The sequence below is a fragment of the Crassostrea angulata genome, chromosome 1, assembly GCF_025612915.1.
Source record: "Crassostrea angulata isolate pt1a10 chromosome 1, ASM2561291v2, whole genome shotgun sequence".
Taxonomy (NCBI): domain Eukaryota; kingdom Metazoa; phylum Mollusca; class Bivalvia; order Ostreida; family Ostreidae; genus Magallana; species Magallana angulata.
This window is the reverse complement of record NC_069111.1, coordinates 22,717,651-22,744,084: the sequence shown is the minus strand read 5'-3', so window position 1 is coordinate 22,744,084 and position 26,434 is coordinate 22,717,651. Positions and strand designations below refer to the sequence as shown.

The 26,434-nt window shown below is 32.8% G+C and overlaps 1 protein-coding gene across 1 annotated transcript; it reads left to right on the top strand.

Moving 5' to 3' along the window:
* The first annotated feature begins 1,249 nt into the window (after positions 1-1,249).
* Positions 1,250-25,428, top strand: LOC128184669 (acetylcholinesterase-like). Its single transcript, XM_052854239.1, has 11 exons — positions 1,250-1,535; positions 4,545-4,700; positions 4,853-5,015; positions 15,105-15,290; positions 15,534-15,742; positions 18,595-18,760; positions 19,849-20,024; positions 20,146-20,272; positions 21,280-21,442; positions 22,374-22,555; positions 23,392-25,428. Exons 1-11 carry the CDS (start codon positions 1,314-1,316, stop codon positions 23,535-23,537), a joined length of 1,896 nt encoding a protein of 631 aa, XP_052710199.1. The 5' UTR covers positions 1,250-1,313; the 3' UTR covers positions 23,538-25,428.
* Positions 25,429-26,434: the final 1,006 nt, after the last annotated feature.

Sequence of the window (26,434 nt, the reverse complement as noted above, 5' to 3'; positions counted from 1 at the left end):
TGCAATATATTTATAATTAAAGAAAATGCACACGTTTAACAATACAAAAGTGCAAACATTAGACAATCAAACGTATTTAACACGTCGCACACAAGGTCCAGATGTGAAATATAAAGTGTAACAAAATCAAAGGCTTTTATATATCATGATTCCGGCAAGTGTCCATTTACAATTCGTGTTCAGCTTTGATTTAAATTAACTTAAGTGTATATGATAAATTATAATATACATGTATTTTTTAAAGAAACGTAATTTCGATCGACCAAATTTTCTTAATCAAAATTAAATTGAATAAGGATAAATTTTGAATGAGTACGACTTCAACGCCATTTTTACCTTTCAATTAATATTAATTAACATCAGTCAATAAGTCTCATTTCTAACTAAGCTTGCACAAAGTAAATTTCCTTTAGAACCAAGCTAGCCTAGCGCTTTTCAGTACCTTCAGTACTTTGATTTTTTATTCTCTTTAGAAGTAGGGTAGGGGTCCAAAAATTAATTGTCTTTAAAAAAAAATATAAATATATTTTTCAATGAAATATAACTTCAATGTACCTCCTTATACACAGACAAAAATATATCGTGCAAATTGATGTTTTTGAGACTCATTTTAAGAAGGGGTATACCCTCTTTTGAGACAAACTTACAACTTAAATTAATTTACTATTCTAAGTACTCAAACCTTAATTCATGGTATTTGTTCTATAGAATCACATCTTAGCAAAAAGATTTGGTAAAATAAATCATGTATGATCATATGTTGACGGATTACTTTTCACGCTATACGCCAAGTACGCCCTAAAAAAAATTCTGTAAAAAGTAAAAATCACATTTTGCTACAGTTTTCTGCCTATAGATCTGTCAACAATGTTAGATATTATTTAAACATTAATTAATTGACGATTGATTAAATTCGAATTGGGTCGATTTCAGAAAGATTTTCTTTATGAATGTTGTGTAATTATGAAATAATAATCCTTTTGTTATGATTATATTATAAAATAAAATAATATTCATGTAAAATAGGCCTATATATAAATGATCATATTCGCAATGAAAACAAAACGTGAGGAGTGAGAAACATTAAACAGAAAATTTTACTTTATATTTATATATTCTGAAATTTTCAAAATATATTACGGATATATTCTGAAAATTTCTATGAGATTAGCCGATTATTAACGATTAAAAAAAAAATCTCGATCTGTCCCGGCTTTTGTTTTGCCCCAACACTCGAGTCTGTTTTTTACCTGACGTTGATCCACTTCCGCTATGAATCAAGCTTTCGATATTTTAAACATTTACACTAAAAAATGCAATTTTTAAGTATTTTGTGTGTTTTTGTGTGTGTGATGACTATTTCTGAGTGTAGGGATAGCGTTATAGTGCATACAAAACACGGGGCTGTCGAAGGGTTTGCCATTCCTTCACAGTATGCTGCTAAACACAAAAAACACATCAATGTTTTCCTTGGAATTCCATATGCAAAGCGACCAATAGAATACAACAATGATCCAAGGCTTTATCGGTTTAAGGTAAGTTTTTTTCATCTACATTGAAAATAGAATGAGAAACAAACGTTGAGCCGTGGACGTATTTGTGGCACTGGAGCAGTAAACGTGTACAGTATTCGGGGAATGTTTTGGTCACATTGGAACAGCTAGAAAGAATAATCTTACCATGACCAGGCTACGATCAGGTCACAGTAAGACATGGTAAGAATTCGTCCCATATACTTGCAATGTAGCAGCCACGAAGCTGATCAGCTCATCCTCGATTTTAAGTCTGTTAAAAATAATCTGCAGGGGAAAATCACATTTTTGTACGTTACAAACCTTTTTGAACATGCTTATGTAGTTTTATCCACAAAATATCCATTTAGTGAGTTGTACCAAGGCATTTTGTTAAAATAAACGTTTGAATTTGCCTACCATTTTGTCGGAAACCGCACTCGGAATGTCTCAAATTTTATCATTAACATGGCGACCATAAACAGCAATTTTCGAACGTGATGTTAAAAGTGGCAGCAATTTCGTTGCAAAAACAGTTAATGTGGTAATATGAGATTATAAAAGAGCAACATTTTAGGTAATCAATATAATTTTTTTATTTGCTACAAAGCAAGTATATGGGACAAATTCTATCATTAAACCAGGTCCGTAGGACATCTGTCATTTTAACGATAGAACATTCTATCTATGGAACAGCATGTATACTCTGCCCCAAGTTTCTACCTCCACCAATTTTTGCGTAATTTCTCAATATACAGAAATACCTTTGTACCCAAATTATTAGAATGAAAAAAAATCGAGATTATCTTTTTTGAACTGTCCCCTCTACCCTCAGGTTAATAAATAACACAGCTAGCTATCCAAAAAGAAAAAGTCTATGGGAATGTTGCATTGGAAAAGACATAAAAGTACCTGAATATTGTGCATGGTGTCCCAAGTACACCCAAATGGAGAAAAGATGTAAACATTTCCCATTTTGAATCTCTGTACAATATGTCTGTTTTTGTACCTGTGAAATTCTCTGGGTTGAACCAATGATGTTGTTTCGACAGAATGTTATGATATGTTATCAGCGTATTAGGCCAGCATTTTTTGAAATTTCGATTTACAAACCCGCCGACCCTATTTTTTTAAAAGTTCAAATAAAAATAAAAGGACCTAAACTAGCTATTAATTTTATTTTTTCCTCCGACCCGAAATTTCCTTTCTGGTAAAAATAAAAATAATGTTGATGCAATCACGTAGCCTATGTGTAGTCTGAATTATTGTTGTTCATGCATTGATTAAAAAGACCAAGTTCTTTCCGATCAAGTCACAGGCACTAGAAGTCACACAAAAAAAAACACCATTGGGCCTACTCCTGTTTGCTTTCGTCCAACCCTACAATTTACGACCCTTTTAAGTTTTGTGATCGGCAACTTAGCCAGAATTTCCTCAAGATAGAGAAGTTGAAGTCTTTTTCTATCACAATTCCGTAAATTAAAAATAAAAAATCTCCTTGGCAAGAAAATGATAAGATACTTATTTAAAAAACATTTTTGCAAAATACATTCTAAAATAATCATAATTTAACCGTTTGGAAATAGATCCTCTACATAACGGTTGTAAGTGGGTCATAGGGTTGGACTAATTACCCTAAACACACTGAACACAGGAGTTTTATGACTGAAGGAAAGAGAATGATTTTATTTGTCATTAAGCTAACAAAATAACGAAACATTTCCTTTATTAAAGGTATAATTACATAAATAAATAAAATTTTAAAAATTAGTTCGTCTTTTTTAAATAAAAAAACTTGTTTGATTTTTTACTGACATTTATGGACATGCTTCTAATCCAATTTATTTTCAGTAACAATATTTGTGAATAGCATTGTTAACTTAATCAAATAAATGATTTCTCAAACTTCTTCCTATTTTTCTGCAAGGAAGAAGTGAAAACTCCCTTAATTTTTTTGGTTTTAATGTATATGTACCATATGTACTTGTATATATAAAAAAAAAAACCTTCGTTTTTATACATGCATATACAATATATTAACACAAATTTTCAGTGCCCATGGATAAAATATGTTATGATAAGAACATCATCAACAACCAAAATTACTTATATATTTAAAAAATGGCAGCTCCTGGACATGTGTTCTTATTTTAAAAATAAAAAAAATATTGTTGAAAAATTGTTTTATTTTTATTTTTTTGTCTCGACGGACAAATTTTTCAATTTTATTTTTATTTTTTTTCCCTCCTCCTACCCAAATAATTTGAAAAATATTTCGTAAATCTAAAAATAAAAAAATGCTGGCCTTATGTAGTTTTAACTTAATGATATAATGGTTAGACACAAAATGGGTATAGTCCACTAATGCATTTTCCATAGGTGGTAATGTTAACGTTATGGTTCATAGCTCCGGCCCTAATTTTCGTTCAGTAACGAGGGACCTCTTGAATGAAAGCTCATCAAATCTTTCCTGTTAAAATTTCGTGGTTTGAAGTCTGATTCGTTTTCCGGCAAAATGCGTCTGTATTGAAAAACTCTGAAAATGAAAGTAAAAGTAGGGAATTTCTCAGTTTTTGAAAGGGTGTACATCAAACAATTTCATTTCTTTTCTTCAAATGATAATTCAATTTTGACACTTGTTTTTAAAATTGCAAATCCTCTTTTCTGACATGTGTCAAGCATTCTGATTTAAAATGTCCCAATAAATGTATATACACTCTGCAAGTACAGGGACTATTTTGCTTAAAGGCACTACTTTGTTGTCCTACCGATTCTAAAAATAGTTAGAGGGATATACCCAAATAGGGTAACTATAAACAACAATGTATTAAGTATTTTGTGTCCTTTAGACAGCTATGGTGTTCCATATGTTTGTATGGAACATTTGGTTTAAGTCATATCAATATTCTATAATATTTTAGATATACGCATGATAAGACTTACCGTAGTAATCTATCTATCTCTCTCACACATATATACACATTATACACATAATGGTAACTTTAAACTTATATGTTTCACCATTTACTTCAGAAACCAGAGCGGCCCTTTTGGGAGGGTATATGGGATGCAACAGCATACAAACCAGCATGTCCACAACACCTGTGGTATGTGAAGGAGACAGTTCCAAACATGGGAAATGCCAATATGAGCGAGGACTGTCTCTACATGAATATTTTTGCACCAAGGGTAAGAAAAACAGACACATTTGATTTGATCGTTAGAATTTTTAGAGTGGTTTTCATCTGCAGCATGTTTTTCAATTCAAGTTTAGTAGAATAATGAAATACATGTACCGTACATACAAAGGCGTATCTGTTTCTTGATTTGATTTTGTATAGAATACAGAAGAGATCCCAAGTAACAGCCCCACACTGTACCCTGTAATGGTGTTTATCCATGGTGGAGGGTACGTGATGGGATCCTCCCACCAGTATCCTGGAGTCTTCATGGCAGAGAGAGATGTGGTAGTAGTGACCTTTAACTACAGGCTAGGACCACTGGGTAGGGCACTCAGCACAAGATTTTGTCTTGCACACATTTATACTATAGAGGTGTTTGAGGGAAGTGTGACAACATTATACAAATAGCGCCTGTTTGGGAGGGTAACAGTTGAAAATGATACCCTGAGTAAACTATTATCAACTTCCACTGCGCGTTGTTTGACAATGGGTAACGAGGGATGTCAATTTCAACTGTTACCCTCCCAAGCAGGCACTATATATATTTTGTTATACCGAATATCATAATTTTAGATAAATTTTACTGCGTTTATATAGAAATAATGTTAAATCTACGGCAAACCGTACGCCCATAATTTACATGCATGTAACAATTCGTTGTGTTACCCATTGCCAAGTGTGTTGCTATAGCTGAGGGTAATAGAACGGATTATCAACTGTGTCTAAACCAATCAGATTTCAGTATTTAACATGAAAGTATGATAATATCATTTATTAATTATGGGTTGGCTTGCTTCTGATGAGAGTGAAGGGATTGAGAGTGAGAAATCCCATCTTCTTTGACTTAAGGAGTCTCGGGGGAGAATGTTTCAAACATACGATTTCCTTTAAATTTTTTACTGTGAAATGTCAACTTATGAGTAAACTATGTGCAAAATATAAAGTAAATTGACTGGATAGTTTATCTGTTTCTCGCGCTCAAATTTTGGTTGTATGTCCGATTCATCACCGACATTTTATATAGGATTATACAGGAAAACCAGGGTTTTCATTTTCAATTTCATATTTAAGAAATTACAAACATACGATTTTCTTTAAATTTATAAGTAAAATTTTTGCCAAAATAAAACGAAATTGACCGGATGGTTTTTAGGCTATCCGTCGTCATAGTTTGATCCTACAAACATGCCGTGCCAGCTATTGTATTAGAAGAAAAAATACATTTACACTCACACAGAACATAGAAGAGTCGCGTATATGTTTTTATTTTGCAAATTATAGTTTTGATTTTAATTATTGACGCTGTAATAGAAAATGCACGTCGTTAATTTTTGTCAATTGTTACGTCAGAGTCTCAACTGACGTGATCCTAAGACGTTGACTCTGACAACAATAACGTCGATTTTGAAGAAGCAGCGAAAAAATTAAAATACTTCTGACATTATTCTAACGATTCATTTCACTTAAAATAATTTTTTGATAAGTAATTTTTCTGAAATAAAACCGTTACATGATAACCTGTATCATTGAACATTTTACTTTAAATTTGTGTTTTACAACAGTTATGCGCAATACCCTGCGCAGAGGGCGCAAAATTTTAAACCCGCTACCGACCTTAAGGATTTCTATAGTGTATCACAAAGGAACAATATTACAGGGCGCATCTTTTAACCCCAAGGAACCCCAAGGAACCCCAAGGAAACCCCAAGGAACCTCAAGGATACCCCAAGGAACCCCAATGACAAAAATTAATAAATTTTAATACCCAAGGGGTCTTATTGGACTTCAAGGGTCACCTCTTAGTACCCCAAGGGTACCCCAAGGAACCCCAAGGAAACCCGTAAGAACCCCATGGAACCCAAATGATAAAGTTATTAACCAGTGATACCCCAGGGGTCTCATTCGAATCAAAGGCTCACCCCAAGGTACCCCAGTGATAGAAATTAATAACTATTTATACCCAAGGGGTCTCATTTGAATCCAAGGGTCACCTCGTAGTACCCCAAGGATACCCCAAGGAACCCCAAGTATACTCATTAGAACCCCAAGTAACCCCAATAATAGAAATTAGTAACTAGTGATACCCCAGGAGTCTCATTATACCCCTATACCCCCACAAATGAAGTTTCAGGGGGTATATTGGTTTCACCCTGTCCGTCCGTCTGTCCGTCTCTCTGTAGATGCAACTTTGTCCCCCCTATAGAATTTTTTGCTACTGCATGGAACAGTCTGAAAATTTGTACATATGTTGATCACCATCTGAAGATGTGCACCTGTAATTTTTTTAGGATCAGACAAGATTTAATGATTTTATGACAGTTTTCATTTTCCTCATTCTATATATTGTTCACTGATGTTGAAAAGTAAGGGAGGTAATCCTTACAGATTTTATTAATTTATAGCATTAAAACACCCTAAAATTTATTTATATAAAATACATTCAAATGGAGGTTTTTTGTCTTTATGCGTTAACTAAATTTATCTTTTATAAGTATTCTATCAACTGACAATGCAGAATTTTTGTTTGTCAATGATAAATTCTTAAGAGCTGGCTGAATTCATTTGTCCCAAGGGGGCCATTATCTGAGCCATGGTTTAGATGGAGCATGTGTGTATGGAAAATTGATAATCTGTAAAATGGGCAGTGGCTTTGGGGCTAATTTAAAAGGAAATAAATAATATCATTATTAAAATAAAGAAGTGAACTATTTTTAGAAGTTGTTTAAATTTATAAGTCATGCAAGTAAATTGATGAAAAGACCCTATAGGGAATCTAATTTAAACTAGATTTATTAAAATTACTGATATGATTGTAGTGTTTCTGCAATTTTAAAATTGTTTGTAATATTAAATTTTCTTTCTTACACATTTTTACATAGTATGGTAATTATGGTAATGTTTTGGGAGTTTATTACATTTAAAAAGCCTGTCAAAGAAAATCATATATAAAGTCCTATGGGATCAATTTTCTGATATGGAGTTCCATTGTACCATAGGCCATAGCAGAAAGTGAAGAAAATTTGAAACAACTAACTGCATCTGTTAAGACTCTTATTAGAAAGACATTCAAAGTTTTATCAACAGAAGAGCATTGCTTGGCTACCGGTATTTCCATTTACTGCAAAGGGTTGGATTATTGTCATTTTGTTGGTTTTTCATTAAAACAATTAAATAAAAAAAATATCATCAGATACATTAATTTGTAAATATATTACTGTTATACATATGTATTTAAAGTGATAAGTACCCCAAAGAACCCAAATGAATCCCAAGTATACCAATGAGAACCCATGAAGGATACCGTATTTACTCGCCTATAAGTATTTTTCGCCTATAAGTCGGTTGCCATTTTTCAGGTTTATTTACAAGATTTTGCCATTGACCCTCTTATAAGTCGGGTATTTTTTTCTGGATAATCAGTCTACAGATTGTCAATCAAATAAGCACATTTTATCAAGCATGACTATATTCTAGATAAAAAAATATTGGTGTTTGACCCCTCTGTTATCATTTCTAGATGCAATGCATTTTAAAAGTGTTGTGTTCAGTTAAGACATCTATCCTGGATTAATAACTTTCGATTTTGGACGCCATTTTTTTATTGATACACTAATAAAAACTTGGTATAAGCTTTTAAAAATATTTAAATAATTTTGAAAATAAAATGATAGTGATTTTAATCCCTTGCTGACTGATTAAGATGGTACATGTATAGCCCCTTTTAAAAGTGGTGTGTTAGGTTGTGTTGTTTTAGGTGACATGCCACCTACAGCCACCAATATAGCTATTATCACCTCAGGTGTAATTAATTATGAATAATTATAAAACGATCTTTATTTTTTTTTAACAGACCAGCAATTATTCTGGTGTTTAATTTTTAAGTATTAAACATCAACTGCTGTTCTGTAATGCGACTAGATCGCTTTTAGACGCCATGTTTTTTAATAGTTTTCTGTAAACAGAGTTTTCTTTCTTGAAGTTTGTAACGTATGATTTTGAACGCCATTATATTTTTTAAACACTCATTACAACTTGATTATAGCTCAAAAACTATTTTAAATGATACTGGAAATAAAATGACAGTGATTTTCCCCCTTCTGACTGATTAGGGCTGGTAATTAGCCTCTTAAACCCAGTGTTGGCTTGTGTTGTTTTAAGTACAGTAATACCAACAGCTATTATCACCTCAGGTGTAAATAATTGCCTGTTTAAATAAAAAATACTATCAAATAAACCTTGTTCATATTTTTAAGAAATACAGTTGAAACTTTCAATGTATTTATTAATGTGTTTATCTTTTTAGTAATTAAAAAATAAACATGTCAAGTATAGGGATTGCAAGTCAAAAGTTGGAAGCAAAATGGCACCCAAAAACGAAGTTTTTACTCAGTGGAAAAATTATCTGATTGTATGTCATGCCTATAAGTCGGACCCCTACTTTTTATTCAAATTTCTACTCCCAAAATACCGACTTATAAGCGAGTATATACGGTACCCTTGAGAACCCCATAGATACCTCAAATAAAGTCAATGGTGGAAAGTAAATTTGATGACCAAGGCCGGTCTCATTAAAAATCAAAGGGTCACTCCTGATACCCCAAGGATACCCCAATTATAAAAATTGATAACTATTGATACCCCAGGATACTCATTGGAGTCCAAAGGTCAACTATTGGTACCCCAAGGATACCTGTAGGAACCCCAATTGCAAGGTACCCAATTGATAGAATTTAATAACCACCCCAATGGTTGTACTGTAAAACATATTACTAATTAATACCCAATTATACCCAATTACTCAATGGAATATCATAAAAACATCTGGGCAACCCAAGGAACACTTGTGATCAAGAACAGGTTCATTTTTCAAAGCAAAAAAACGGCTATGTGAGCAAGCACAGAAATCAATGTATGGAGTTATAAGGAAGATAAGAACTTTTAATTTACCTATTGAGTGTCAATTAGATTTATTTGATAAAATTGTTGTACCAGTTTTATTGTATGCATGCGAAGTTTGGGGTTATGAAAATATTGAGATTATTGAACGTGTCCATTTAAAATATTTGAAACATATACTTAATCTGAAAAGTTGTACACCTAGTTACATGGTATATGGTGAAACTGGACGATTTCCTCTGTATATAACCATTTTTACTAGAATGATTTCATTCTGGGCCAACATAATCAATAGCAGTGAAAACAAGTTAAGCAAAATCATATATATGTATGTATGTATTCTTTTTGATAAGGGACAAATATTAAATCCATGGCTATGCTCTTTAAAAAATGTTTTAGATAAATGTGGGCTTTCAAATTTATGGTGTGATCATGAATCGTACCATTATAACTCCAGTTGGATTAAGACAACTATTAACCAAAGGTTAAGAGATCAATTTTTACAAAAATGGCATAATGATATTCAGGAATCGACTAAGGGTGTTATATATAGAATTTATAAAACAAATTTTGAATGTGAACGCTACTTACTCTTGTTACCCAGTAAATTAAGAAAAATATTAGTTAAGTTTAGAACTACAAATCATCATCTTCCGGTTGAAATAGGAAGGTGGAGTATTGTTGAAAGAAGTAAACGTTATTGTAATTTGTGTAATTGTAACAAAATTGGTGATGAATTTCATGTTATATTAGAATGCAAGGCATTAAGTAAATTACGAAGTCAGTTTTTAGATACATATTACTGTTCTTCTCCTAACACTAAAAAGTTTTATGAAATCATGTCTTCAGTCGATTATATCACATTAAGAAAACTGTGTTTCTTTATTTCAAAAATTAATCATATTGTTCGTTCACCCCACTTACTTTCTTGAACTTTACAACTATATTGTATATATGTAAATATGTTTGTTCTTCTTATGTACCTCTTGTACCATTATATGGTGTTGAGTGGAAATAAACTGAACTGAACTGAACTGATACCCCAATACATACTGGTATGATAAAAATAATGTTTCTCCAATATCTGTTCACTTTGGATGAATCTAACAATTAGTGTTGTAAAATCGGTTGAAAATCATAATCGAGTACCATAATTGGCAGAATTTGTTGTCTCTTACCAACTGATGATCAGCCAATATTGAATCAGTAACAAATTATATCAAATTCATGAAAATAAGGCACTAAATTTTATGTCACCACAAGGAAGTCTGCAATTCTTCCGGTGAACCATTCATATGAACACTTAATATGTGTTTCTTCGGTGAAATTTTCAAATGAAGTGGAGAAAGATATTGTTCAGTTACAAAGACCCAAACTTGTTTTACTATTGACATAGGGGGTGTTACCCTTATTGGAGTACTTTTGAGAAGTGATCATGGAAGTGTGGAGTGGGGCTATCTCCCCTTCGTGGGTACAACACAATGGATTGACCCATTATGCGTGCAGAATGTTCACCTGAGAGGCACCAAAATACCTGTTAATTGCAGGTAGACACCTGTTGTATATTGGTGGTAGCTCTTGGACAGGGATTAAAGGGCCAACATAACCCTTTACATGTATACACAATGGCTTCACCATCACTGTTGCAATATATTTACCTACACCTACATCTCCTTGTTTATTGGTAGACAACCCTTGTGAATTTTGGGTGTCTTCCCACTTTGCTATAATTCTGAAATTTTTATGGGTGACTGATTTTAGCTAAGTGGGAATGGTGCTCAGGTAAGGGTTTCAAAGAACAAAGGAAATTAATTACAGGTAAATTATAGTCTGTTCAATTATTGACCTTAAGGTCAGACGACACGTTCCTCAATTTTAGATAACTTTTTCCAGGAATTTGCTAATGGTTTACTACTACTTTGACAAGCCTTCTTGCAAAAAATTAGGGTACCTTACCAGGCATTTCTTCAAAATACTAGAGTATGCAATTTCCTATATAATCTTCTTGAAAATACACTTGAATTGCTGATATAAAAATAAATACATCTACAGAACAGCGTAATTCACTATATATAAGACTATATCTCCGCCTGGGCGGGGCTTTGAACTCGCTACCTCTAGAAGCTATACGCTTCTGGCAGTGAGCGGCCACGGTTCTAACCACTCGACCATCTAGACATATAACCAAATCCAAGTAAATTTTGATTATTTTTAAAGTAATTATAAAATTAATATTTTTAATTGGAACTCTTTATTACGAGGAGATACAAAAAAGATTCTCGAGGAACGTGTCATCTGACCTTAAGCAAATTTTTAATAAAAAAAAAAAATAACAGGCAGTTTTTTTAGATTATGTTTAAAATAAAGTTAAAAAAAATTAATTAGATACTTGTAATAGAAGTAAATTTTGATAATTAAAAAGGGTTTGTTCTATCATGATTGATCGTACAAGCTAATTTTTATTTCATGTAAAATTACTCAATATTCATTCTTTTGAGGAGAAGGAAAACTACGACATTACTACCCCTTCTATGTCCCTTATCAAGAACCTTGAAAAAATAAACATTATATGGTTCAAGTTTTGGGCTGTTGATTTTAATAATGAAAAAAACTATAAATGTTAATTTTATAAGAAATGCAGAGGAATTATCACGTACATCATACAATTTGGCTATAGTGGTTATGATATAAAAGAATTAAATGCTCAACAACATGTACATTTAGGACTACATTTTCAGACTGATGGAACTATTTCAATATTTTACCCCTGAAATTCAGAAAAATTCTTGTAAAAGGACTATATATATGATATGGGCCTAAAATGGCCCCCTAAAATGAACATCATCATTTTTCTTTGTACAAATATAAATGTGATGTTTTTACATAATGTTCATTTTGATTCAACTGCCCAGAATTTAGAAATATGACATCGTAAAGACAACCTTTTCCTGCCATTTTTGCATTTTTAGCATAAACATGATAAAACAGCTTGTTTTCAAGCAGTTTTTCTTTCAGAAAAAATAGAGAGCATGCTTGAACAAACAAAATATTTTAATCAGAGATGTATCTAGCCAAGGCTAATAAGTGACAAAAATTTTTTCCCTGTTCAAGCATGCCCTCTATATTTCCCATTCATAAAAAGATAAGAAAAATGTAAATTTTTGACTGATTTTGATTGAAATAGCGTCACTTCTGACGTCATTTTCTGCCAGTGAGTGCAAAAAAATCAAATAAATAGGTGAAAAATAAATTTTACATCAACTCTTCTAAAATATAACATAACATATTATTGTACCTGAAACACTTTAAAAAATTGCGAATAATGGGGGCCAAATTTAACTCATATCATATATATAGTTCTTTCGTACTTCAAATCACCATCTACCAGTTGAAGTGGGAAGATGGGAAGGCATCCCATTAAATGAAAGATTTTGTCCTCTCTGTTACAAAAAACGTATAGCCGATGAATTTCATTGTATTTTAGAATGTAATGCAATATCACAAGTCCGAAACAAATTTATAGACAAATATTTTTCGGCTAGACCAAATGTGTTTTAAAGTATTACATATTAGGGTATCCTTGGGGTTGTATGGTGTATCAAGAGTTATAAATCTGTATGATTAGGGTATCTATTGGAGTTCCTTGGGATTTCTGTGGGGTTCCCTAGGGTTAATAGAGGTTTTTAGAGGCGTGTCTGGGATACCAATGAGTCCCAAATGGTATCAAGAATTTTTAATTTGAATTATTAGGCTATATCCTTGGGGTTCCATTGGGTTCTATGGGGTATCAAGTTTTATGAATCTGTATTATAAGGGTATCCTTTCAGTTCCTTGGGGTATCCATGGGGTTCCGTGGGATACCTAATGGTGTCTGGGATATCAAAAAGCCCCGAGGGTGTATCCAGAGATATAAAATTGTGTTATTAGGGTATCCTTGGGGTTCATTTGGGTATCAAAAGTTATATTACTGGGTATCCTTGGAGTTCCTTGAGGTATCCATAGGGTGTGTCAGGGATAACAATGGGGTATCTTTATTATTACTATTAGAGTACTATTAGGGTATCCTTTAGGTTTCTTGGGGTACCCATGGGGTTCCTTGGGATACCTTGTGATTTGTCTAGGATATCAAAGTGACCAAAAAGTATCAAGAGATATAGTGTATCCTTGGAGTTCCATAGGATATCAAGAGTTATAAAATTTATATAACCAATACATGTATAAGAGTATCCCTAGAGTTCCTTGGGGTATCCGTGGGTTTTGTCTGAGATACCAATGAGTCCCTACGGGTATCAAGAATTTAAATTTGTATTATTAAGTTATCCTTTAAAGTTCCTTGAGGTATCCTTGGGGTTCTGTGGTGTATCAAGAGTTATGAATCTGTATTTTTAGGGTATTCTTGGAGTTCTTTTGGATATCCCTGGGGTTCCATGGGATTCTTAGAGGTGTATCTGGAATACCAATGAGTCCCCAGGGTTATCAAGAGTTTTAAATTTGTATTACAACGTATTACGGTATCCTTGGGGTTCTATGGAGTATCAAGATTTATAATTCTGTATTATTAGGGTATTCTTGGAGTTCCTTGGGATATCCATGGGGTTCCCTTGGATTCTTAGAAGTGTATCTGGAATACCAATGAGTCCCCAGGGTTATCAAGAGTTTTACATTTGTATTACAATGTATAAGGGTATCCTTGGGGTTCTATGGAGTATTAAGAGTTATGATTCTGTATTATAAGGGTATTCTTGGAGTTCCTTGGGATATCCATGGGGTTCCCTGGGATTCCTAGAGGTGTATCTGGAATACCAATGAGTCCTCAGGGTTAATAAGAGTTTTAAATTTGTATTATTAGGGTATCCTTGAGGTTCTATGGAGTATCAAGAGTTATGATTCTGTATTATAAGGGGTATTCTTGGAGTTCCTTGGGATATCCCTGGGGTTCCCTGTGGTTCTTAGAGGTGTGTCTGGAATACCAGTGAGTCCCCAGGGGTACCAAGAGTTAAAAATTTGTATTATTAGGGTATCCTTGAGGTTCCTTGGGGTTCTATGGTGGATCAGGAGTTATAAATCTGTATTATTAGGTTATCTTTGGGGTTCCTTGGGGTATAATTGGGGTACCAAGGGTAAGGGCTGACCCTTGCACTCTAATGAGACCCCCTTGGGTATCAATAGTTATTTATTTCTGTCATTGGGGTTTCCTTGGGTTTCCTTGGGGTTTCCTTGGGGTTTCCTTGGGGTTCCTTGGGGTTAAAAGACGTGCCGATATTACAAGTCTAATTTTAGTTAAATTAGGAAAAAAATTTATCCTTATTTGTCCCATTCTATAAATATGCTTAATATTTATAAATATGCTGCTTGCATTTATTGAATTTAAAAGTAAGATGTTATTTTGATTAGAATAAGGGTTTTTGCTACATAAATTTAAAAAAATGTACTTAATCTGTTTTGTACATGTGTGTTTGAAATTGTATGTCAATGCACCAGTAATGCAATTTAAATGCCATTGGTTTTTCTGCAGGATTTTTAAGCACAAACGATGCCAATTCTCCAGGAAACTACGGAATGTGGGACCAGTTAAGAGCTTTAGAGTTTGTCAGAGAAAATATTCGGAGTTTCCGGGGAAACCCCGGCATCGTCACAATTTTTGGTCAAAATACAGGGGCATCTAGTGTTGGTTTACAGATTTTGTCTCCTAGATCTGTCAGTAAGTGTATTAATACTGGTAATAATTATAGATCATGATCATTTATAAACAGTTACGTTGGGTATTATAGTGTGAATGTAATTCAATAAATTACAGTAGAATACACATAGCAACAATATGCAAGCTTTGCTTATTGTATAGTTAACTGTGAACTGAACAGCTCTATATGATTAATTTAAAATACATCAATACATACAATGTATATGAGTGAAAGGTTGCTTCATTGTAAAAATAACTTTTCAGATCTCTTTCAACGTGCCATCATGCAGAGTGGTTCAGACAGGAGTGAGTGGGCGATCATTAAGTCTAACAATGATGCCCTGCACTATGCCAAGGAGCTAGCACGGGAGCTTGGCTGTCCAACTGGGGACACATACAGACTGACCAAATGTCTCACAGAACACAGGTCATACGGAGAAATTGTAAACGCCTCGTCAAAAGTCAGATTAAAGGTTGGTATACAGGTTTTTAGAAGAATAATCATGTTAGGTTATCCTAAAGTGAATGTAATAACCAATATTAGCTTTGTAAAATTTTTCACATGAACATTGTTGAGATTTTAAGATAAATTCATTTTCAGGTGAAGAAAGTATATGTATATGAAATTTGAAAAAATTAATCAAAAGTAGGACTTGGTATTTGGGGGGGGGGGGGGGGGGGGATTTGGTATTGCCATATATTGTGATATATCCAGCAATTTTTGACAGAGTTACACCCCTTGGTTTTAGAAAAATTCCAATAATTTTCTTTGCAGAGGTCTTCAAGGGGGAGGGGCATAAGTGTTTCACAAATATCTCTTGATTATCAAGATTTAATTTTTTTTTTAATGTAATGAGACTGTTATTGATCGATTTATAATTTTATATTCAAAATTCATTTGCACTATAAGTCTATATCAAATAAAAGAATAAAACATTTTTGTTCTTGATATATAAACTTAGAAAATTATATGATTTATCATTCAGCAAACCAAAGTAGTCAGTATATTAGGTACCGGTACATTTGGTACAATGCATTTAAGGTGGTCAACTGATCTGGTGAAAAAAAGAAATTAAACGGGGGAACAATTAATGTATTTATAGTTATTACATGTACGGGGTACATGACATGAACGTTTTGACTGATTGTGTTCAAGTTCATTTATTCGCTCAAAACCATTTCAAACATATGGTACATGAGGACAAAAATAACATTAAAATATACATATAAATTGATCAGAGGTAAACAATTATATTAATATAAAGGTTATAGAGTTAGGAAAAGTTATACAAAGTGAAACTCATGGAGGACAGACTACCTCGTATATCTTTGTTATGAAAATACACAATTTTCTCAGCAATTTCAGGTTACATGTTGTCATAAGATACGAAAATTTTAACACATTAGGTCTAACTGAAAAATTTTTGTCTATAAACTTGTTCCGGACTTGTGATATTGCATCACATTCTAAAATATAATGAAATTCATCGGCTATACGTTTTGTATTACAGAGAGGACAAAATCTTTCATTTAATGGGATACCCTCCCATCTTCCCAGTTCAACTGGTAGATGGTGATTTGAAGTACGAAATTTACCTAGAATTTTTCTGAAATTCAGGGGTAAAATATCTAAATATTTTTCATATCCAAAATTTGTTTTAAAAATTTTATATATTACTCCTTTTGATGAATTATTTATATCAGCATGCCACTTTTGAATAAATTGATCTTGTAATCTCTGTTTAACTGCCGTTGAAACCCATTTTTGATTAACAATATTTAAAAACTGACTATGCCAGACATTTGATAAACCACATGAGTTAAAAACATGACGAATACAATCAATCCAAGGGTTAGTACTGGTTGTATTTTCAGTCTGATTCAACAAGTACCGGTATAATATATTTGTAATGCTAGTATTAGTACTAGAAATTAATTTACACCAGTATGATACCATTCTAGTAAATACAATTACAGATAAAGGAAAACGACCTGTTTCTCCGTAAACCATATAGTTTGGAGTACTACTTTTTAAACATAAAATGTGCTTTAAAAACTTTAGGTGAACACGTTCAATACTATCAAGTTTTTCAAAACCCCATACTTCGCAACCATACAGCAATACAGGTACAACCATTTTATCAAAGAGTTCTAACTGACATGTAACTGGTAGATTAAATTGTCTAATTTTTCTAATGACACCATACATTGCCTTTTGGGCTTGGTCACATAAATGTTTTTTGGCTTTTAAAAAAGAGCCAGTTCTTGAGAATATAATGCCAAGGTACTTAAACTTACTGTGTCAACTTGCAGGGATACCTAATTACTGCTGCAACAGGGCCTACTTCAAATTCTTTATTAAGAATATTAGCATGTCAACTTTTTTTGGCTCTAGGGAATCTCTTTGAGCAGTCACAATATCACAATCTACGACCTTCCTTTCGTGTTTGGAACAATTACAAATGCATCAGCAATTTTTAATTCAAATCAGAATTTTGGAATAGTGAGCCCGTAGTGAAATTCTGAGCCCAATTAATTTAAATGATATACCAGTATTGAAAAATATATCGCAATACATGTACCTGAATACAGGTATTATTGCACAGCCCAAATCAAAAGTATATAAAAGTTTTATTGGAAATTTGAACACTGTCACCCTGTCTTAAATTTGAACTGAAGTGATATATATTTATATATATATGTGTGTGTACTGTAAACACTTTTTTCAGCCAATTTGATCAAAAGTTGGGGTGCGTATTATACATAGAAACAAAATTTTATCCCATTTTTTTAGAGAGTGTTTCTGGATACTGCCGGAGAATGACTGCTGATATAGCATGTTATGCAAGTTGAATGAGTGTAAAAAAAAAACTAATTTGTCAGATATACCTTATTCTTAATTTAACTTCCATGTATTAGAATATTTATCCACTCAGACTACTGTTTCTGGCATCAAACAAGTACTTGGTAGTGTATTTCCAATTATGTAACCAGCCACCTGTTGACTCGTTGCATGGTCAATGTTTGTTTAACAATTTCTTGTGAAGCATGCACCTGTGTCATGTCAGATTTCACAGGTTGTTCGAGTGCAAGAAAATTGGCACTAATTATGATTTGATTATTTAGTTTGTGTTCTGTCTAGCAGTTAAATGTTATTGCTTCACATTGACACTGTTAAAAATAGATCAATTATTTGTACCAATATACAAAGTTTTTATTTGAATGACATCTGGATCAAATTATAAACTAAGTTTACCATAACTGACATCAGTGTTTGATGCTGGCCCAATAAAAATTTTAAATATTTTGTCATGAATCTTTTCAGCCTGGGTCAGTCGGGAATCCTTGGGGACCAGTGGTTGATGGGTCGCTGGTTGGGACAGTTGATGCATTCCTACCAGATAGTCCCAAATTCATGAGAGAAACGGGCAATTTTAAGCGAATTGTCGTGATGGCAGGACTAAACAAAGATGATGGTTCATTCTTCATCCGTAAGTAACCCCATGACACACATTTAAAGTTCAAAGTCCTTCTGAGACAGCTAGGAAATATCTCGCACTTGATAAGTAACCATTTTTTCTCATTTGTTTTCAAGGCTATCAAGTTATTTTCTGTATATCTTTGCCGTGCAAGAAAGTATATATTTCTATTGTTGATGCAATATATCTTAGGAAAAATAATGGCTCCAAAAAAAAATTAAAGCTATACATTCTATAATTTGCGTCTATTTTGAGTGACAGTGAAAACGTATATGTTTCTTTACTGTTATAAGTTCCATTTATTCTGTAGATTACAATGGTGAATTCTATCTTGTTACAAAGATATAGACTTTTAATTGTTTATTTTTCTGCCAGAAAAGTAATGCTTTTTCACAATTGTTGATGAAAGGAGAGCCAAACCGACTTCATTGCGCATGTCTGCAGGAAATCGGGTGGCCGATACTGTTTTTCTATGAAGCATTTACACACACAACCTTTCTTGAAAGTTTACAAATCATAGTCCTGCACCTTTTTTATATCAGGTCATGCACTCTAGCTGTTATGATCATTTAGTTTTTCGCTGAAATTAAAGGTTTTATAGGAAGGTGGTCGTTATTACAATATTATAATTTTTATACTCCAGAATGAAACTTAATTAAATTCATATATGAGACTCCTCAACAAGTTTGTGTATGGGCATGGTACTCAGGTGGCTGTTAAGGCCTATTAGCTTCTTGTTATTGTTTATAAAATTTGATATCTTTGTTATGGGATCAAATTGAGCATTGTAATTTACAGCACAAATGTAACTTTTGTGAGTAATCAAACACATGCATTTCCCCCCGTCATTCAAAATTGACACAAATTATAGTGTGTAGAATTTGTAAGAATGTAGAATTTGTAAGAGATGGAAACTGTGCATATTTAGCATCTTCGCTAGCCAAGGGTTTTCGGTCCACTTTGCTCCCGGGAGCAAAGTGGACCGAAAACTAGCAAAGATGATATTAAGTGGTATTTTGTAAATCACACAGATATACATTGAGAATACATAAAATAAAGCATACGAATGTGAAATATGGATCTGTGTATCATTTTTTCAGCCAATTTACCTACACTCGACGAAGGAGTACAGAAAATCCAATTTGACAATATTGTCAATGAATTTTTGAGGGACAGAGGGGTAAAAGATAGTGTCACCAAAGAGGCCATGATCTTTCAGTACAAGTACTGGCCACAACCACAAAATCAGACCATGATACTGCATAAGACGATTGATGTGAGTGCTGTGTGTTAACTTCTTTAAATATTATTCATGTATTTAGAACTAATGCTTCTGTGAAAAATCTAGGGTCGGTGTTTAATGAGACATTTCTGAATTGTTTTCTTTTCTATATCAGATGATGTCGGACTATCTGTTTGGTACTGGAATGAACGAAGCTATGAAATGGCAGACTGTCCACAACAAGACATTTTTTTACGTCTTTAACTACTTCTCCTGGAATGACTACCTTCCATATTACAGAGGTATTTCACAAGTTGAAATTGAAAAGGCTCGAATTTTAAATCCTAAATTTCAATGACTGTCTGATCATTGATTTTAAATTCTAAAATTGTTATGTTTATCTAAATGTATCTATTACAAATGATAAAAACTAATGGAAATAATTGAATAGACAATATGTTGTGCATCGTTTTCATTGTTAAAATCGATTATTTTTTGGACTTTGTTATTTTCACAAGTACAGTCATCCTAGTTTTCTTTGCTAAGGTTCTTTAAATAGACACTATAGCAAGTTTTCTCATTTTGGTTTAACTTGTTTCTTTTTTAAACACACATCTATAAAAGAATAGAAGTTGTTCATGTACTGAAAGTTCAAATCTTTTTACTGAAATAATAAGCTCGTGATTGCGTGTTAAAGATGTTCTGGATATCAAAAGGACTATATGCAATATTACATATTTCTTATCTAGCCACCCCCCCCCCTTTTTCTCAAATTAAAGATCTATAATGTGCTCTAAAACAAAAGGTTAAAGATTGTTGAAGTCATATTGAGTGAAAGTAAGTGTGGAAAAGGTTGTTACCACAGTGACGTCATAATGTAGAAATGACTTCATGAAGGTTGTCATTTTTTGATAAATTAATGTTTTGGAGAGTCATTTTTTGATAAATTAATGTTTTGGAGCAAAATACGGGTGTTTTCTGACAATTTTTTGACTGGAAAACATCACCTGGATGCTGGCTTTAGTACCATATTTAACTATGATCTGTATAAGTATATGAAGAAAAAAATATGCTAAAATCGTACTTGAGCAGACTTGAGCAGCTCTATACTATCAAAGGCAGTATTTACTACAGAAACTCAGTTTTTTTTTTTTATGAAAATTATTCACATTATTACTAAGAGAAGAAAAAAAGCGAGTAAATGTTTAATTTTGCAAGTAAAAAAAAATTCCACAAGTTAAAATTTCCGAGTGGTTAAAAAAGTGAATTTCAATCCCTGACATCTTCATGGCTATTTTTGTTTCTGTAGGAGTGGCACATGGACAAGAACTCCAGTACATTTTTGGCTTCCCATTCATCAACCAGACCTACATAGACTTGCTGGGGGTGTATCCTCGTCAGCAGTATGACTACGCTGACAGAAACATGAGCGAATACATGATGAGTCTGTGGACTAATTTCTCCTCATACGGGTGAGATGTAATACACTGACCAAAACAATTCTCTTTTCTCTTGTTTCTTACCATTCATTAAATTTTTTTTAAAGGTCACCTGAGGTGACTTTAATATTGCAATCGGTCTTCTTCAGTTATCGTGCAACATATGTTGTCCTTTAACGATTTTACATTTTGAACTTCTTCTTGAAAACTACAAGGCCAATTGTTACCATTTTTAGTTTGGAGCATGTTTAGTGATTCAGGGGTTCAGGCCCTAGGTGGTGCCAAATTGGCCATATGCTGGAAATGTATTAAAACTTCAATAATCATCTTCTCTACTCCCATATATAATTGAGAAAAACTAAGTGCATGGTTATGATGTTCATGAAAGCCTGTACTTAAATTGTAAAATTCATGACCCTTGAATTAGGGATTCAGGCACGAGGGTGAGGCCAAATTGAGGCCAACACTGGGGCCCCAAGAGGGGCTCAAATTTTATATTGGAAAAATGTTTAAAAATATTCTTCTCAAGAACTACAATGCTCCAATTTGTTATACCATATAGCAGGTATTTTCTGCAGCTTGAAATTTTTCAGTTTGGGCCCCAAAAGGTATTAAATTTTATTCTGCATTTCCAATTTCTGCAATTAAATTAGACCGCAAAAAATAAATAAATTTAAACAATACAATTGTAACAAACGTTGACTCTGTCTTTATGCATTTTTCTTGACTCTGCTTGGGGTATTGCCGCCGATACTATATGTAATGAGGGTGTTAATAACTCATTATGTAATCAGCCAATCTGTGGTACATTTACATGTACTAGTATTCCTTAATGTCAAAGTAATTACCCTATTTAATATGAAATTTAATATAGTAATTCTGATGTAAAAAAGAATTAAATTTCTCTCAAATATCTGTACGAATATGCCAAAATTAACTAAAATACCTTTTCCTTTATTTGCAGAGATCCCACACCTAGGCGATTTAATCTGAATTATTTTAAGAATACAACATGGCGGGAGTACAATATATACAATCATAGCTACTTTTACATTAGTAACTCGTCCTATAATTACACCAACTACCGACAGAAGGACTTTGGATTCTGGGCCAGCTATTTCCCTCAGCTAGCATCTCGACCAGGAAGTAAGTCAGGCACTGACTAGTTAATTGTGTACTTTTGATTACTAATTAGACATGAGGAATTATCATCTGAAAGGGATCCCTTGCAGATTTTAACTTTAATTTATTTAGGTCTTCTGTTTTCAATGGAAGACCTTTACTGTTATTGTTTTCCAAAATTCATTCAGAGGTCACTAGCATAAAAACTAGGTCATTGACAGTTATTTGAAAGTGAAAAAATTGCAGTGCATTAGTAGGGCTACAATATGCAGTAAGTAAGTTTTTTTGTTCCTATTAGTGGAATTTTTTCACCTATGAGTAAGCGTAATCCTTAAAAGGCAAAATGGAAGAAAAGATTTTCAAATAATGTGCTTATTTATGTAACCAACAATATATTGATAAACCATCCTGATAAGGTCAGCCCCTAAAACATTCTTTTCCAAATATTTCAAGAATGGTAAAAAATTTCTAAACAATTGTTTAACAAAATGTGTTTAAAATTTAAAGACCACTATTTTGATATCAATAAAAAGTTGCTGGCCCATCAAATATGGGACCAAGAGGGGTTCTATAAATGTCTTTCATAGCTTCAAAGTCAAGGTTTTATATAACACTCTGAAAATCAGACAGAAGACCTCTTTGTTGCTTGAAACAAGATTGTGTATAGTTTACAATATATTTGAAGAAGAAGTGGATAAATCTTATTGGTCTGTAGAGATGTACAACATGATTTTGGATAGGAAGACATCTTGGATAAATTATATTTCAAGAATCAATGTTTTGTTACACTATTACATGTACACAATAATTATCTTGTTAACAAATGTACATATAACATGTATGCATTTTGCTCCTTGCAGGTTCAGCCACATCATCACCCATAATAGAAACCAATGAGAATTTCCAGATATCAACGTGGTCGCTCACTGCTCTATCATCGTTGTTGGTAATCATTATTATAGCCCTGTGTATTGTCAACTACAGAAATAGGGACAAAGACTACTGACACACTCACAGTGGGTTTTTTTTTTTTAGAGAGAAAGACTTTTGAACACTTATAGTGTTTTCCAAAGATATTATTGAGATTTTTTTTTTAAATTCATGTTCTATTGTTGATTTATGTAAAATGTGATTTTACACGTAGTGTAATTTGTATATTGGACTTTTTATGTACTAATCTTATACATATCATACCATGCTCAGTGAATTTTTTATTATCAAAATGAATGACAAATTGGGTTGTAGCAATATTCAGCAGTGTGTATACATGTATATTAACCTCATTTTAACCCCAATATCTTCGTCATTCCAAGATTGTTGTGTACATATCATTTATGGTAAAAAAAAATCGATTTTATATACATGTACATAAACTTTGTAGATATCATGAAACATATCAATTTATATGATTATATTTTATAACTGCATTGACTTGTTTATCATGTTAATGTAATGTTAATATACATATACTCTCTACAATTTTGTAGTCATAGTATGAGCTGATTCAATGTGTAATTTTTTTATGAACATTTTTATTTGATTTAATGTACATGTAATATATTGTTGTATATTTTTTTATGAATTCAAATTGTATTTACATTTGTGATTAATTTTCTTAAGGTGGTATGGGACACCTCCACATTGTGAGGTTCTTCCTGTTAAAGGGACATGGTCATGATTTTGTTCAAATTTTATTTACCGGTATCATTTTTATTGTTTATAATGCTTTAGAAATGCATATCTAATGATCAAAAAAAATTTGAGTATCAGTCGTAGATTTATCAGCAGGATACAGAGCTAACACTTCTTTGTTATGTAAACAAGACTAGTGCCCTGATTTTGTTTACATGGGTTTAATAAACCAGTAAACATTCTTTTTTTTAAGCTGATTTATCTCTCTTCTAATTCGTTTTAAGCATAAAAAATAGTTTCTAGCATTTATCACATTCATTTTAGGTCTTACACTGGAATATTTAGTTTACGTGACCGAATTGCGATACGTAGATACATACGATTGACATCGAACATTTTTGTTATTGTATTAACGCAAATATAAATTAGGTATTAAAACCGAAATATAATTTTTGACCAAAATCGTGACCATGCCCCTGTAACGAAGAATATTGACCCGGGTTAAAAATTGACAATGGGGCCATTTTTCAACGTTGAAAATTGAAAACAAAAGGTCGTGAAATTTATACTCGGGGTCATTTTTCAACAGTTTGAAAAAGGTGTTTCTAAAATCTGATGACCTCGACACGTTGAAAACTGACCCTGTTGAAAATTGAGTCCAACTTTAGTCAACTGAACTGGAATTTGCTCTTCCCGGTTTTAATGTACATGTATTTTCATAAAAGCTTCATTTTAAACATTTTAATTCTTTCATACTGTCCGATACATAAATGGACGAAGCTGATTTGTTTAGGTTGATTTGTCTGATTACAGTCATTTAATATTAAAACTGAAAATTTGGTATATATTCATTTAACAATGTTAAAAAATAAAGCTAAGAAGATGACCTTTTTCTTCTGAATGAGACGGGCGAGTAGGGCTAGCAGTTGTTTGGATATAGACTTGATTTTCATTCCATCACGGGACAGAATTTAAAGGTCACCAAGGACAGTTTAATTATTAGTCTCTGATATCAGAATTTGTTGTTGTTTAAAGGAAATTTCAAGTGTACTAGAACAGAATACATATTAATGTCTCTATTTTCTCGAGCCCTAGAAACTACGTTAGTCTTCTTTACTTGAATACGCATGCTCGACTTCATGGTTAGGAATTCTGGGAACACTGTACTTCTGTAGATTAACTGTGCCATGTGAACTTTGTTATATTATCTATATATGTATATATGATCTAAAGTTTTGTGTTTTATAATAAATGCCAAAAAGTAACTGTAGCTTAGTTTTTATAATGCCAAGTTTCTTTAGAAATTATATAAATAGCTCGGAAAACAATTTCGGATGTGTTTTCAGAGCTTACCGGAACATCTAATAGAATATGATTGCTACAAAACAGTACCAATGTTCTACTGATCTTGAAAATTTTCACCCTGAAATTGAAATTACAGTAAATACAGAATAATTAAAGCTTAGTTCATGAGCTACGCCATCACCGATGTGAAGCTGACTCTAGATTCACAATTCTATAAAGATATATACTTCTACCCCACTCCAACACCCTTCATGTGCACCACTGTGCCTTCCTATTAATAATAAATTGATTCAGAAAATTAAATTATAATTTCACTATAAGTACAAAGGTTACAACTGTTTATATGGGAAATGAATTTTTAAACAACGCTATATTTGCTGGGGTTTTTATACCCTCTGCAAACGTAGTTTGGGGTATATACATGTAGGAATCACCTTGTCCGTCCGCATGCTGTCTGTGCAAAATTTGTGTTTGGTCCATATGTTTCTTAAGGAGAAAAATTGGAAGTTCTTACTTCACACAAAGATTGCTTCTGACCTAACAAAAATTGCTTATGACCTAAGAGTGTGTCATGACCTTCAACCAAGGTCATTTGGGCAAAGTCATTGACAGAAAAAAGTGCAAAATTCGTGTCCGTTCCATATCTTTCTTATGGAGAAGCATTGGAAGTTCTTACTTTACAAAAAGATTGCTTCTGACCTAAGGGTGTATCATGACCTTGACCCAAGGTTATTTGGCCAAGGTCACTGGCAGAGAAAGTGCAAAATTCGTGTCCGGTCCCTATCTTTTTTATGGAGAAACATTGGAAGTTCTTTCTTCACACAAAAATTGCTTATGACCTAAGGGTATGTCATGAGCTTGACCAAAGGTCATTTGGGCAAGGTCAAGGTCACTGGCAGAAAAAGTGCAAAATTCGTGTCCGGTCCATATCTTTCTTATGAAGAAATATTGGAAGTTCTTTCTTCA

Coding starts and splice junctions, on each gene's coding strand:
- LOC128184669 (XM_052854239.1), top strand. CDS start 1,314: ATGCAATTTTTAAGTATTTTGTGTGTTTTTGTGTGTGTGATGACTATT. Junction 1,536..4,544: donor CAAGGCTTTATCGGTTTAAG/GTAAGTTTTTTT, acceptor CATTTACTTCAG/AAACCAGAGCGGCCCTTTTG. Junction 20,273..21,279: donor CTACCTTCCATATTACAGAG/GTATTTCACAAG, acceptor TTGTTTCTGTAG/GAGTGGCACATGGACAAGAA.